We start from the raw sequence: 15,495 nt of genomic DNA, 5'->3' as shown, positions 1-15,495 counted from the left end.
GCTGCCGCACGCAGAAGGCGCTGCTGCTGCTGCTGCATCAATCCTGACGCACCGCACGGACTCGCTGCGTTTCAGTGCGCCCCGACAGGCGCCGAGCAGCGCTAGGCTGCCCCCAGCCGGGCAGGAGGAGGCTTTCCCGGAGCCCCACTTGGCGCAGGGATCACCCGAGCCCCAGCACCCCTGCTGCTGGGCCCGGAGCTGCGGTGCTTTGGTGTATTTACGATTTATTTAATGTTTGGTTTAATTTTCATTCTATCTCGTCCCATTCCCTGTGCCTCACGCTCCCGCGTCCCGTCTCCCCCCCAGGCATCCCGCCCCGCTCGGGGCGGGGCCGGACGCCGCTGTTTGGATTTAAACGTAGCAGCGGGAGGGGGCGGGCTCGGCCGGCGGATCCCGGCTCCCGGCTGCGGCTCCCGGCTGCGGCTCCCGGCTCCGCCATGGTGGTGCCGGCGCGGCGAGTGAAGACGGAGTACATGAAGCGCTTCAAGGAGCCCAAGTGGGAGTCGTGCGGCGCCTGCTACCTGGAGCTGCTGCACTACCGCCTCAGCCGCCGGCTGCTGGAGCAGGCACACCGGCCCTGGCTCTGGGACGGCTGGGAGCAGGACAGCGGCAGCGGCGGCGGCAGCACCGCCGGCTCCCCCTCGCCGCCGGGCGCCGGCAGCCCCGCGGCCCCGCGGGAGGAGGAGGAGGCGGCGGCGGGAGCGGCAGCGGCAGCACCGAGCGAGGCGGGACGGGCGAGCCCCGGTAAGGAGCTCGGGGCGGGGGACACGAGTGCCCGGTGCGGCCCGGGGCCCCTTCCCGCGGCGGGGCCGCGCTGCCCTGCCCTTCCCCGCCGGACTCGGCACAGATGGCTCGGCCCGGGCCGCCCCGCCGCGGCTTGGGGGCCGATCCCCGATCCCGGGGGTGACCGTGCGGGGGCAGCCGGCCGCCGCCTGACCCGTCTTGCCGGCCCCCAGGACATGGCCCGGGGCTGGAAGGGCCCATCAATCGGGCCCGCTGCCTCCAGCCGGATCCTGGCTAGGCCTGCGGAGAAGCCATGGCTGCGGCATCGGAGGTGTCTCTGTAAAGAGCCAAGTGCTGGTAACTCTCATCCTGAGTCACAGCCACTTATGTAAACTGTTGCCATGGGAGCCGAGCATCTCTGCAATTATATAAGCAGGTTCTCCGGCAAAAGCAGCGGCAAGTTGGACTGTATGCCAGTGGCTGGCTCTTAACGCAATTGCTTTCCTGGATGTGCGCGTGTGATCTGTCTCGGCTGAGCACTTGGTTCTTAAGGCCACCTGAGGTTTCATCTTGGGTGCGCAGCTGAGTGTGTTCGAAGTCTGAACAGGTGCTAAGCTGGTAACATTTTGTTCTCTTCCAGCACAGAGTAATTAATTCTCTTTTGATGTTTCACGATCTAAGAGAACGGTTAGGCAGATAAAAACATGGTCAAGCTTCCCAAGCTGTTTTCTTTTTTTATCCCATAAGATTTATTTTCTTACCTGCAGTGAAAGAATATTGTATCTGGCAGCCATCGATTAGTGTTTTGAAATGCCTTTTGAATCAGCTGTGTCTCTGTTGTACAGTAGCAGGGAAAATCCTTGAGAACTGTTCAGTCAAGCCTCATGCTGCCTGGTTTTGGCTTTGGGGGGGGGGGGGGGAGGGTTTGGTTGGTTTTTTGGGTTTTTTTTTTGGTTGTTTTGTTTTGTTTTTGGTTTTTTCGTTCCCCCTCAGTGTTAGATATGCTTCTTTGGAGTGGGGAAACTAATCTGATCCAATGTCCTTTGGGGCCTGAGCTTTCCAGAATGATCTGTATTCTGATATTCAAGACTAAATTGCATTCGTTGACCTTAAGAATACCACATTACACAAAATCTTTAGCTGTGCTGTCATCTGTTTCAGAGCACATTAGTGATGATGTGGGGTTCTGCAGTCAGCTGGGTGGGCCTGTGCTACCCAGGTCTCACATGGGGTGCACATAGCTGCTGCGGTAATACACCCCACCTCCCCTAAGCTGTTCTGATTTCAGCTGGGATAATTTTATGCCTGGTAGCTGGTACAGTGCTATGTGTTGGATTCAGTATGAGAATAATAACACACTCATGTTTTCAGTAGTTGCTCAGCAGTACTTAGCCTAAATCAAGGAGTTTTCAGTTTCCCATGCTCTGCCAGCCAGCAGGTGCACCAGAAGCTGAGAGGAAGCACAGCCAGGACAGCTGACCCAAAGTGGCCAAAGGGATATTCCATAGCCAGAAAGTCATCCCAGTCACCCAGAGTATAAACTGGGTAGAGTTGCCCAGGGGCCACCAAGTATGCATCACTGTTTTTTCTTGGGTTTTATTCTTCTGTTTTCATTTCTACTATTATGTTTTACTTAATTTCAATTACTGAGCTGTTCTTATCTCAACCCATGAGTTTTTATTGTTCCCATCCCACCACAGAGGGGAGGGAGAGTGTTCCTCTGTGATACTTCGTTGCTGGCTGAGATTAAACTACAACAGCTGTGCAGTGATGGAAGCACCCCAGCTCACCAGTGTGTAACAGAGTATTAGTGGGCCTAGCTTTTGCTTTCCTCAGTCAGGCCTTGAGGAAGTTAGACTGGGAACATGTTTGGAAGAACCACATAGTATCTTAGTGAGAAGAGCCAAGGAACTGCAAAAGATCCAAAGGAGTGGTTGCATGGGAAAAAGCGATGCTCTCTCAAGGTTTGTTTTTTTAGTGAGAGAAGGTGGAAGCTGTTGAAACTGCACTGCGAACCTGGCATTCCCAACTTTCCTGACGCACCTTGAATATGTACAAGCCTGGGGCAGTTGTGGTAGCGACCTGAATTTCTTTTCATGGTTCTTGTTGAGCCTAAGGAGAGAGCATGCAAACCTGCTACAATCCAATGACCTCGGCAGCTGCCAAGGCTGGAGACTGCTGGCCAGGGTGCCCTGCTCTCTGATTCCTCCCCTGACTCGTCTCTAGGGAAAGATCCAGCTGGAGTCACTTGGTAGTCTGATTCTGGTTGGGATTTGGCAGGGAATAACAGCTTGCTAGCTGTGCAGGCACTGTCTGCGGTCAGTGATGGTGTGTGTGACTATCCAGTGCATCCAGCTGTGTCCTCAGTCCTGCAGCAGTGGCAAAGGGACTTTGTGGAGCACCACTGGCCTGCCACGCTGCAGGGTTTGGGGCAACTGTGCTTCTGCAACTGATACACCTTTGCCATGGATACTGTAAGAGAATGCCTGAAGTTCTGCTAGGTCCTTTCTTTCTTTTTCATGCTTAGGGTGGGAGACAAATCTATTCTTCACATTCACGTCTTTGCCAAATGGCATAGGATAAACATTTTTTAACTTCTGCAAGTATTTAAGAGCTTTGCTAAGCCTTTAGCAAAAGGACTGAAAGCAACTCTGCTTAGGCAGCTGGATTTGGTGGATATTTATTGTATCTTAGTGCACATATAATACATAAGGATGTGACTCATTTAGTATTGGACAATCATAAGGATGCATTTTTCTTCTGCTTGGTGGCTGGCTAATTAAGGCGTGTGCATGTGGAGGAGATAACACAGAAACTACCACTCTGAAGCTTCTACTATTAAACTGCCTTTTTCTTTTTTCTTTTTCTTTTTTTTTTCTTTTTTTTTTTTTCTTTTTTTTCTCTTTACTCTGAAAGAACTTAATTACACTGAAGTGCTGTGGGGGTAGCTGAGTGTGCTCATGTTGATGACATCTTTTGTCTTCTGAATCTGACATCCACCCACATGCTGGAACATCCTAGCTGTTACCTGGCTACTGCTGTTTCCTGCTGTTTTGAGTGGAATCTGATTTCTGCCTGAGTGGTATTGACCGTGCTGGCTGGTCAGCACTAATGTTGTTTAATATCTGAGGTAAACAGAATTCATAATGGCATGTGGGCATGTGCTGCCCTGGTTTCCTCTTTCTCTCGCTGAAATGAGCCCATGTGTGTTTGTAACTGCTGTGAATGTTTCTGGTGTGTGAAGAGAAAGTGGATGTAGGCAGCTTGGCTTTAGTGTTCAGTGGTGTTGGTCTGGAGCACTACCAGTATGAACCCCTGGGGCAGCACGTGGGACAAGGTGCTTTGTCACTCTGTCTTGCACTGAAGCCATGGCTGAGCAATACCAAGGTGTGCTTGGATGTACCTTTGGGTTAATTCCTTCTGACCCTCCACTTGTGGCAGCTGTTTGTGGGATTGTTCTGTGGAACATGCCTGGGCACAGATGTGCTTTAAACATAATCCCACAAAATCTTGACCTAAATCAGCTGGTGTAGCTGTGATGTAGACACATCCTCAAAGCTGTCAACAGAACCCAGTGGGCTGGTAAGTAGAAGACAAGCTCTTGGCAGCAGTGCTGCTGTCAGACCTGTTGCTTGTGAAATGACACTGCTGCACACACATGCAGGGTGAAGGCATTTTTCAATCCTTATTACCATTTTGTCTCCAGCATTTTTGTGCAGGGCTCTTAAGTGACAGCAATGACGAGATGTCATCAAAGGAGTTGCCTCAACACCATTTGGAAAGTGACTGATCTGGATTAGTGGAACTAAATAGAAGATCCAATTTCAAACTTGTTCCCCGATCTTGTCTGTCATCGTGTTGCAGGTGCATTTGCTGGCCCATGTATGTGGGAAGGAGCAGCTTGTGGTGGGGGGAAGAAGGCAAGGGTGTCAAATTCAGGGGTTTATAGTACTGTTATTTCAAGTTGCTCCCATTTTTATTTTTTTTCCCCTTTTGGAAACAAGCTTTGCTATCAAGCTGATCCAGTAATTACTTTCCAAACTCTGCTGTGGATGAAGATTGTGTGAATTTAATCAGCTCTGAGCTGCTGTGTGGCTGCTAGCTCCAGTATTGCCTCACGCAAGATCTGCCTTGAAGAAATGATGTTGCAACGTGTTTCATCTGTGGTAACTAACTTTCTACCCAGCTGTAGTTTGCTAATACCCACAACTGGTTGTGGCCCCTTCAGGAGGTGTAGGAGGCCTGCCCCATTTGTGCAGGTGTCGGTACAAACGCAGGAAACTTCCAGTTCTGCCTGCAGCAAAGCAAGCACGAAGCGCTTCTCCTGATGCCGAGGAAGTGCTGTAAGGAGCCAGCATCTCTATAAAGAGATAATACAGCTGAGCCTGTGACCTGGCCCGTGGGTCTGATCAGAAGGCTGTTGATATCTGTAGCAAGTCATCAGGGCCTTTGAAATGGGGGTCCTGTCTGCCCCCAGGTGCAGTGTTGTGGGAGAGAGCAGCTCCCCTGGAGCCCTTCCCACCCGAGTCAGGAGCGGAGCTGTTATGCAAGCGGGGCCGTGCAGCAGGGTTTAAGTGACCTCTTCTGGGCAGGAGCTTTCAGCAGCCCTGTTGGGTGGGCCTGACGGACTCGTTCTGCCTGTTAAGCACTTAATCCCCTCCTGTCCATCCAGTGTGCTCTGCTTAGCATCCATGATGCAGTTTTAAACGTTTCTAGCTTTTCCCTTCTCCTGTCTAATCCCTGTAATGCTGCAAGCCGGTCAGTCCTGAGTTTCCTGTGCCTGCTGGAGCTCTGCAAAGGAAGAAGATGGGTGGGAGTTGCTGGTGCCTGGACTTCCCCCAGAGCAGCTGGGTCTAAGTCCTGCCATCAACTGCTGCTCTTCTGACTTCGTGTGAAAAGCGTTGCCTAAGAAAAAATGGCTTGGATATAAACTATAGTTTTAAATAAAATGCTTAAATAACTGTTAGCGGTCTTGTGCCTTCACCAGCTGAGTTCTGTGTAAATGCACTGTAGCAGTGTGTTCATGGAAATACCCGCTCTAATAGCAAGTGCTCAGGGTGCTACAGCACACTGGCATGCAGCATTTACTGTAAGGACTACAGGACTCCGTGTGCCATTTACCCGTATGCTTTTATTGCTATTTTGGGACAAGCTGGCTCAATCATTTCTGGACCAGCTGGAGCTATATCCTGGTGAGCAGCATAGCCAGGCATGGCTGCTGACTTGTTTTTTAAAGCTGAACTATCCATGTAATTGCAGAGCCCCCACTTTCCTGTATTTTTAAGTTTCTAAATGCCACTTCTGCTGTTTATGAAGTCAGTGTTGCTCCATCCCCCTTTGCAGAGAAGGAAGATGCCATTTTCCCTTGAATGGAGGATGGAACAGCTTTTCAAAATGAAAGCACTCTTGCTGCAGAATTGACAGCAATATGTTCCCTTTCAGAGTTTTAATTTTCTCAAAACAGTGCTTCTTTCTGTTAATGGACCTAGGCGGTCCCTCCTGTGGAGTGGCTGTGTAGGGAGATGCTCAGATAATATTTTGTAAGGGGATAACTCTGTGCTGCCTGTTTGCAGCCATGATGAATGAGCTTCCTTGTTTCAGAGGTGAAGCTGTGTGTCCCAGAGCCCAGGGAAAACAAGTCTAATATCACACTGAGCTCAGTGTTGTCTTTTACCCCCCCCTTGTCTATAATAACTGAAACTGCATCCAGCCAATATTTAGGTATCTAAAATTCATCTATCCATTTTTACTCTCAATATGCCACTACTTTGGCCTTGACAAATTTTCTTTTGTTATTTTGTGGTGTCATTCAACTGAATTCTTAACAAATACGGTTCTAAATATTTTAACGTTGCTGGTCACTCTTTAACAAATACTCAGCTGTACTGCAGCATCCCTGTAGATGAATGCTACACCTGCACATTTTGGAAGATGAGTGTAGGCAAGCCTGCACAGGGCCCAGCACCACAGCCTCTGTGCTGGTTGGCAGCACCTAGAAACCGTGCTGGCCAGGCTAACAGCTAGCAAGAGAGCATAAGGCTTGCCTTAGGGGATTTCTGGGGCATGGAACAAGCCTTGATATCTTTACCCTGCAAACGTGGAGTGAGTGCTAGAGTAAATGGATGCTTAAGCAGTGTGCCAGGCAGGTAACTTCTATTTCATCAGAACTGGATGGATGCAGAATTGAGATTAAAGCAGTGTCAGATTGGGCATGTACATGCTTGAAATCACAGCAATTACCAGGAATGGTTGCTATCTTGTCACAGAACTGGCAAGCCCTTCTGCTTTTAATGATGAAGATACCTGGTTAAAAACTGCTCTACTTGTCCATGGTCAACCTGTCAACATGTAAGCAAACTCTAAACCAGAAGAACTCCCTATGACAGAAGGAATTCTTCCTGTGCCTACCAGTGTATGCTGGTAGTGGCTGAATGTGCTGAGACTTGGAACAGAGGTGGCTTCAAGCTGGTCCCCACCAGAAGCAGAAAGAGATGGTGTGGTAGACTTGCAAGTTTGGTGTGTTTGTCAGCAGAGTTTGAGTGATCACTGTGTGTGTGAGTAAAGCAGAAGACAGCATCTAATGATCAGACTTGAAAGGAATTGGTTACTATTGGACTCCTATGCTCTTAGGTGAATAAAAGGCTTTAGTTGCCTGACGCATAAAAAGCATGGTTGGCCTAAAAGTCAGAGAGATGTCAGATCACAGTGCCTGCCCACAATGTTTAGGGATCATGTTTAAAGTCTATAATACAATTCCAGCTTGTCCACACTATTGCTGAAGACTCATTGGATGGAGAACGAAAACAGAGTTCTTTGTATGTACTTTTTTCCATAGTCATATTTCACTTATGTACTGTAAGGGATATATTTGACTAACTTGCTCATTATAGAGTAATGGAATTGCTTTGGCTGGAAAAGACCTTTAAAATTGAATCAATCATTAACATAGCACTGCCAAATCCACCACTTAGCCATGTCTCAAAGTGACTCATCTACATGTCTTTAAATGTCTTCATGCATGGGGACTCAGCCACTTCCCTGGGCAGCGTGTTCCAGTGCCTGACAATACTTTTAGTAAAGACATTTTTCCTCAAATCTAGTGTTAACTTCCCCTTATGCAACTTGAAGCCATTTCCTCTCATCCTGTCATTTCTTACCTGGAGGAAGAGACCGACTCCCACCTTGCTACAACCTCCTTTCAGGCAGTTGTAGAACTGAAGAACAAGAAGGCAGGTAGTTCAAGGTCTCCCCTGAGCCTCCTTTTCTCCAGGCTGAACAACCTCAGCTACTCCTCACAGGACTTGTGCTCCAGACCCCTCCCTAGCTCTGTTGCCCTTCTCTGGACATGCTTCAGCAAAGACCTCAACATCTCTCTTGTAGTGAGGGGCCCAGAACTGAACACAGGATTTGAGGTGTGGCATCACGGTGCCACAAACAAAGGAAGACCAGTTTCTCCCTTGCACTATAGGGCAAGAAGATTGGCTTTTATGGAACATTTGTTTCTAAAAAAAAGAAAAAAGTGGTTTTATTCATTTTTTATAGAGTACTGATTCAGCCTTCAGTGATGATCTAAAACTGCAGTGATTCAGCCTTTAAATTCTCTCTCACAAACCCTATTCTCCATACCCAGTGCCTGGAGGGCTACTGCTGGCCCCTTGCCATGGAATGTGCGGTAATAAATGAGCCTTGGAGAGAAAAGACTGCAGAGTGTCGTACGTTAAAAGTACAACACAATTCACCAATCAGGCAGCAAAGGTCATGTCTACCGCTTTTTGGGTTTTTGCTTCACACTCTCCTCCCCTTCATAAGCAGAAAACCATAATAGAGCTGTATGTATAAACAGGGAGCTTGAAAATGAATCACCTTTTTCAGAGGAAGCTGATAATATGAGGGATTTAATGTTGCACATTCTCTTATCAGACTTCATCTCTGACTGGCTAGCAGCATCTGTGTGGCATTCAGCGCTCCATATGCTTGCTGTCTGAGAGATGCGAGGATGAAATAGTAAAGACAGAAGATCACTGGAAACAGTCTTTAAGTTCTTCTGCCTGGGGCTGTTGGTTATCTGTAACCTCACCAGTGAAAGGCATTTTTAATGACAGTGAAAGCTGTACTGTAGTTGCTGCAGAAAGAATGAAGACATTTAAACAAGGTGTATGTCTGTTGCTAAGGAAGCAATAACTTCTTGAATTTCTAAAAAAAGCACAGCTTCAATGATGTATTGAGAGGCTGTGCAAATCAGACATTAATATGTTGTCATTGGGAGCTTAAAGTATAACTTTTCTTTTTCCTTAGAGAAAGAAAAAGAAGATCAAGAAAAGCAGGAGAAGGAAGAGCAAGAGAAAGCTGTAGAACATGCTCCTGTAAAGGAAGCAGACAAAACCAACCGTACAGGACGACGTCCAAGTCGAAGTGCCTTGTCCAGTCGTAATGATCGAAAATCAGCCAAAAGTCCCCAAAGGACAGATGCACCAAAGGAGAATAAACATCCATTTGCTCTGTATGGGTGGGGAGAAAGACAGACGGATACTGGGAGCCAGAAAACTCACAATGTCTGTGCTTCTGCTTCGGTGAATGAAGTAAGTGAGAGCTTCTGTTTCATTAAAAGGCAATGACTACTTAGTGCCTACAGATATCTTAATATCCAGGTAAAACTTCTCAGGGGTCCCTTGATTTGAATGCATGGCAATTCCAGCAGCAGATTCTAGCAATAAACCTGAAGAGTCTTGAGATGTCCAAATAAGAGCTCTTTACTGTTGGTTTGGAAACTTCCCAGGTTTGATGAATACTTGCAAGGTCTAATTAAAACCTGGCTGTAGTGTTTCTGGCTGTCACAGTGTTACCAGGAAAACTGGCTGTTATAGAAGTATTTCTGCATTTTGGACTTCCTGAGAACAAGAGAAGAGCAGACAGCACCAGGCACCCCACAGCAGGCAGGTGTATAAACACTGGGGAAGTGCTTGTGCTGTGAAAGAGTGAATTTTGCTGGGGTACTTCCTAGACTAGGAGCCTCACTGAGATGGTACAAGCACTTTTCTGCTAAGATGTCTTGTCTAGCAGCCTGTTTTGGTGGCGTGCCAGTAGGAAATGTTGCTCGCAGCAGAATGGTCTATCAGATGGCTGATGGATTACAGGGCTGGTGTAAATATTACCAAAATAGCACCAATTTAGTTCATGTGGTCATGGACAGCACCAGGATTCTGCTGTACTGAGGCTCTGTTTCTCTAGCTTAGAAACAGCAGGGGAGTGTTATAACAAATCCATTTCTTCCTCCTCTATAATTCTCCTAGGCTGGTAAAACATAATCCTTAATGCATCCCTGCCAGTGTTTTGTCCTTATCTTACTACTAATGTAGAGTCTGAATCTGTGACACAAGATACCTGAGGATTGAGGTGGGGGGCTGGTCGTGATGTGCAAGATGGAGCTGGCCTTTGATGGACTGTTTTGGAAGAGGTTTGAAGCCCAGGCATTTCCTTCCTGGACAGCTCAAACCTTTGAGTAAAAGGAGGAACTTGGGCATTACACCTTTAGAAAGAAGCTGCCTTTCCTGATAATGGACACTAATTCTGAATTGATAAACTTTGGTCAGTGCTCAAAATAGTTGATTGATGCATTTATGTTGAAGCCTAGAAGAGGCTGAAGCCTGACTTGAGCAGATATATTTATACTTCATCTTAGACTTTTAACATTTCTTTATGCTAAAACAGTAATGGAGCACCTCAGCTTGGGTCTTGAGTTTGGACTGAACAAGCAGAACATTTCTAAAGTGCTCCCAATTATGTAGTGTTTTGTCACTGAGGATGTTTCTTTACATAGGAACTACTGCCTGCTGAGGATACTTTTTCTTGCATGTTTGAAAGGTGTTACTTGCCCCTAATTGAGATGGGAGAGAGAGATTTCAATCTGGACACAGAAGCAAGCAAACACAGAAACTGTCTCTTCATATTAAATTATTGGGGAAATATGATAATTTATTAATATAAAAATGTATGTAATTGTGTGTTCAGCACATGGTTTAAAATTAAGATCTTTAGTATCTAACGAATCTCTTGATTTGGTCTTACTAATATGGCTTAGGTTTTAAGGGATGCTTGGGCATATTGAGGGCTGGTAAAGATTTTAAATGATAGAAATAGAGAATTGAAGTTTTTAGAATACGTCTGAGTAAGACTATGAAATGTTCAAGATTTTTCCAATCATTTAATAGTTGCAAGTGTGAAAGATAATGCAGAAGAGAATTGGAAGCATTTTTCATGAAAAAAAAAAAAAAAAATCTGTGTTCAATTAGTGGTACAAATTAGAGAAGAAAATCTAACCTCGCTCACAATCCCTGTTCCTTCAGGATGGGGACTGGGACAAATAAAAAGCCATCCTCATCATTCCTGAGGGGTTCCTAGGCTGTTCTCCTTCCATAACACTAACTCTGGTCTTTTAGATTCACGAATCTGCTCTACGAGCAAAGAACAGGAGACAAGTGGAGAAAAGGAAGCTTTCTCAGAGGCGGGTGCGGTCAGCAGAGGCAGAAAACACTTGGCGAACAAAGCCCTCCCCAGCAGACAACCCCTGGATGACAGAGTACATGAGATGCTACTCAGCAAGAGCTCTCTGAACCTGGATTCCCTTAGGCATCCTCAGAAGAAGTTACGCATATCAGGACACTGGTGCAAGGAACCAAACCACTTATGCAAGGTTTTTATAGGGAGTTTCCAGCTGTTAAAATATTTGTTACAATGTTTTTATCTTGGCTACCTACCTCACAGTGGGGTGTATTCTTGGAGCCATAACATTTGAAGAGGCTTTTAGATATAACTACCCAAACTTTTAAACAATTCCCCTTTTGGGAATTTTTCTAATGCTTCAGTTAGTTTATTTTGAGGGTGGGAGGGGGAACCTTAGCATAAAGGGAGTCAGAACAAACACTTTTTTGATCATGGTTACAAATAATCTGTAATTCCCTTATTTAAAGTACAAGTCACGGGGAGATGGTATTGGGGAAAGACTTTAAAGGAGTGATGGAGGTGCCTTTGTATTTGTAAAACTATATAACACTTTTATGAAAATAAGCATATGAAGACAGGTGACAGGAAGCCAATGTGTCTGGTAATTAACACTAATAAGTGTAGATGCTTTAGGCAGGCAAATACCAATATTGTCTGTACACAGAAACTTTAAAAACAACAAAAAACCCCAAACAAAAACAACCTTGTTTGATTAGTAAATCTGCTGATGCTAACTTTTATCACTGTTTCTAAGATCATTAGAATAAACCACTCATTTTCAGGGCAAGAAACAGCTACAGGATCATTTTGCTGTAGCTGTTCCTGGTGTACCAAATAACTAATGTAGACAATCACACAAGCAGTTACTTGTTCACAAATATAGAGTTGTACCACTGTACTAACCTCGTGGTCACAGTTTGTACTTAATCATGTAAATGCATTTATTGAAAGAGAGGGCTGGCTCCTTTCTGGTGAGGTCTATTTTTAACACTTCAGAGAATCTATTATGCTCAGTGGGGGTCAGAGTGCAATATGCATTCCACTTGGAGGTATTGTACAAGTACACAGTTAAAGGGTTTAAACTTGAAAATTGTGTTGATAAAACTTGTAGATGATGTCCTGAGAAACTTGCTGCCTCTCGAAATTGGTGCAGAACCCCTCACTTATGGGGGGAATGGGGAAGGGGGTAAGGGCTAGGGAAAGGAGGGGTGTAACCTTTAGTAAACAAGAACATATAATGAAGTTTGAACATTTTTGTTTTGTAGGTCCTACTTCTACATAGTAAGACAGTCATTGTGATATCCTTGGTGGTTTTGTTTCCCTCAGGTGGCTGTAAATTATCTTTTTTTCAGTTTGCTAATTATGCTTTAGGCAGATGATTGCTGTAGTTGTGAGCTTCAAAGTTTTGTTCAAATCTGTTGTGTGTTAGTTACATGTGTTGGTTATCTCGGTTTAATTGTTTTGAAGCTTGTGTTTTACAGGCTGGACACGTTCCCACAGGATGCATACTTGCACTTCTGCAGCAGAAACCTGCACTAGTTTTAGCTTCATTCCACAATCTCAGTAAGGAGGACTCTAGAATTACTATTGCAACAGAGTACACATGTGTAGTGAAAAGTCTGATTGTGTTCTTGAAGAAAGTAATTGTGCAAAGGGTCCAAGCACTGCTGCCTCCTAGTGTCTATTACATCACTAAAGATTTTATTACTCACAATTTTAATTTTGTTAAAATGTCCAATTTTTAATTTTTTTTTAACCTGCCTTTTAAGCATAAAGCTATAAAAATACAGATGACTCTTGCTGAAGGCTACCTATAGAAGATCTTACAGCTTTTAAGTCTGGGAAAACACAACATGATTAAGAATGTTTTATATGCAGCAAAATCCCTGTATTTCAACTGCTAAGTAAACCACGGGCTAGAACTTTCTGAAACTTTAGAACAGTGCCCAAAACTGGGGAATACTACTCCAGAGAATGCCTTTACTCCATATGAGATTCTTTTCATTTCCTTTCATGCTGTGTTTTCCTCTTTAAATAACTGCTGTGAATATGCTTAGCTTGCTTCTGATGCTGTTGCAATTCCAGAAGCCACCCAAGCTTTGCACAACAGTGTCAAAGCACCAACTCAGTAGTGTTTAACAGCCTTATTCAATAAAAACTTGCCTGTTCCTGTTGCCCATAGGCTTTGTAGGCTTTATGTAACCACAGCAGATGGATTGTGCCCTCAGTGCATTTTGTCACATTCAACAGTTTCTTTGACTGTGTGGGGCAGGACTTGTCTTGCCACGCTTTTGAAGATACCTTCTACAGTTCTGTCTTCCCACAGGATGACTATGTTGCCTGCCTTAAGTACCTGTGTTTGGATAAGATGTATCTCCCATTAGGTCTTGGTGTCTTCAATAATTATTGGGAGCCTAAGTGTCTTCTGCCTTGGATCCTGGGAACCAAACTTAAAACTTATCTTGAACAGGCTTGTTCAGGTGTTCAAACGAGAATTTTCAAGAGCATTAAGGCTGCTGTATACTGAGGAAATTGTCCAGTCCTAATCCTTGTCTGATCAAGAGCTCTTCCCCACTTACTAGAAGACAGCAGAGACACTAATAAGATTGCATGAGTTGTACTTTTTCAAATGGTCTGTAGCCAAAACAATCCTGGGTGCTATGTTGGTACTATCTGGGTTTAAGTAATACAATGCCTGAAGTAAGGGGTAAATTATTCTGCAAATCAGGTAGCCTTCCTGCATTTGGGCATTACTTGACTAAAAAAACTACTATTTTGCTTAGATTGTATGAAATAGTGTACTTCTGATCACTGCAAGCTCTATGTGCAAAGTATTTGGTCTGGAAAACTGCTGGTGTTTTGAAGTTAACAAATGAAAAGCCAACTGAATTGTAAAGCAGAACTTTCCAGATGTAAAAGCTTTAAGTGTATTCCATAGATTCCTACAGGAGGTGGTCATTTGCTTCAAACTGGACTCTTTGAGAAGTAGAAAACCTAGTGATTGTCTCCCTATCAATTAAGGAATTTCTGAAATTTGTCTTGCATGGACTCTTGAATTTAGCCAAGTGGTGAACACTTCTCACTTCTTTTAGAAGTAAAACTCTTTGGTAAGAACACAGTAAATACTCAATTGTCCAAAGTCTTCATTAAATTGACTGTTTATTCCTTTGTTTCTGAGAGTATTTAGCTAAGTGAAGCAAGAGTTTTATAATGTGTAATGCTGCAGTTTAACTATAGTGTTGTGAAGACTAGTGTTTACAGTGTAAAATGTTACCATGAAAACTGCATAAGAATGTCCTGTAAAATACAGTAGCATGCCTGTTCAGTCACTGCTGTCACATCTTTGCAACTATGAGATACAGATGTTTTCACAGGAAGCTGAGATAGTAGTCAAGGTGATAGCTAAACTTAGAGCCAACCTAAAAACAAGCCTAACAAAACCGAGGGACAGTTTCTGGTAAGAATCTTATCCGGGTAGCACATGCAAATTTAAATTGATTTTTTAACACATAGGGAAGTGTATCTGTTCTCATTTTTTATGGTATAATGTAGTGCCACTGAACTATACAGGCCTCTCTGACATTTTTGGTTTTTTACTGTGATAGGGACCAAATGCTAGCAATCTGAGGGCCTAATGTATGGTAACCTGGATGTTCCAGTTTCTTTTCCAGCTCAGCTACTGCACTCAGCAGCAAAGCCATAAATGGAGCCTGACTCAACACCTTGACAAGTAGCCCCATGAAGTTAGGGGTACAAGTGAAGGGGAAGCTGCCTCAGCTATTGTTAGCACTGAATTCACTTTAAAAACAATAGGGAAATACCATCTAAGCTTGAAGCAATATGTGTTTTTTAAAGTTTTTAAACAGTATTTGTTTTTAATGCTTCTGTATTGTCTATTATTAATAGTGTAGTGTCAACTTGTACATGTGAATAAAATGAGTGACACAAAGTGCCTGGACTGCTTGTACTGTGCTTTTTGGGATCTTGCATTTTTTTTTTCCCCCCTTACAGGGTACTTTAAGTCCCTGCATGCAAACTGTGGCTTCTGCTTGTCCCAGATATTCTCTCCTGGAATGTAAGTGGCAGGCTTCTGTAATGACTAAGGGTGGGTATGAAGGTAGATTACAGTTACCATTCCAGCCTCTTGTGTTCCTCCTGTAACTCTCCCAGATATTCTTAATATCCTTTCCGAACCTGAATCACTTTTGTCCCCCTACTATGATATACTAGCTATCTGAAATGCTATGCCTTTGAGAATATAAATGTAAGGCT

At 44.6% G+C, this 15,495-nt stretch overlaps 1 protein-coding gene across 1 annotated transcript; it reads left to right on the top strand.

The window, feature by feature from the left end:
• Nucleotides 1-277: 277 nt before the first annotated feature.
• CCSAP (centriole, cilia and spindle associated protein) lies at nucleotides 278-15,172 on the top strand. The gene is made up of 3 exons (XM_058834661.1): nucleotides 278-744; nucleotides 9,019-9,302; nucleotides 11,160-15,172. Exons 1-3 carry the CDS (start codon nucleotides 438-440, stop codon nucleotides 11,331-11,333), a joined length of 765 nt encoding a protein of 254 aa, XP_058690644.1. The 5' UTR covers nucleotides 278-437; the 3' UTR covers nucleotides 11,334-15,172.
• Nucleotides 15,173-15,495: the final 323 nt, after the last annotated feature.

Source organism: Poecile atricapillus, chromosome 3 (assembly GCF_030490865.1).
Source record: "Poecile atricapillus isolate bPoeAtr1 chromosome 3, bPoeAtr1.hap1, whole genome shotgun sequence".
In the NCBI taxonomy this organism is placed as follows: domain Eukaryota; kingdom Metazoa; phylum Chordata; class Aves; order Passeriformes; family Paridae; genus Poecile; species Poecile atricapillus.
This window is presented reverse-complemented; position numbering and strand designations above follow the sequence as displayed.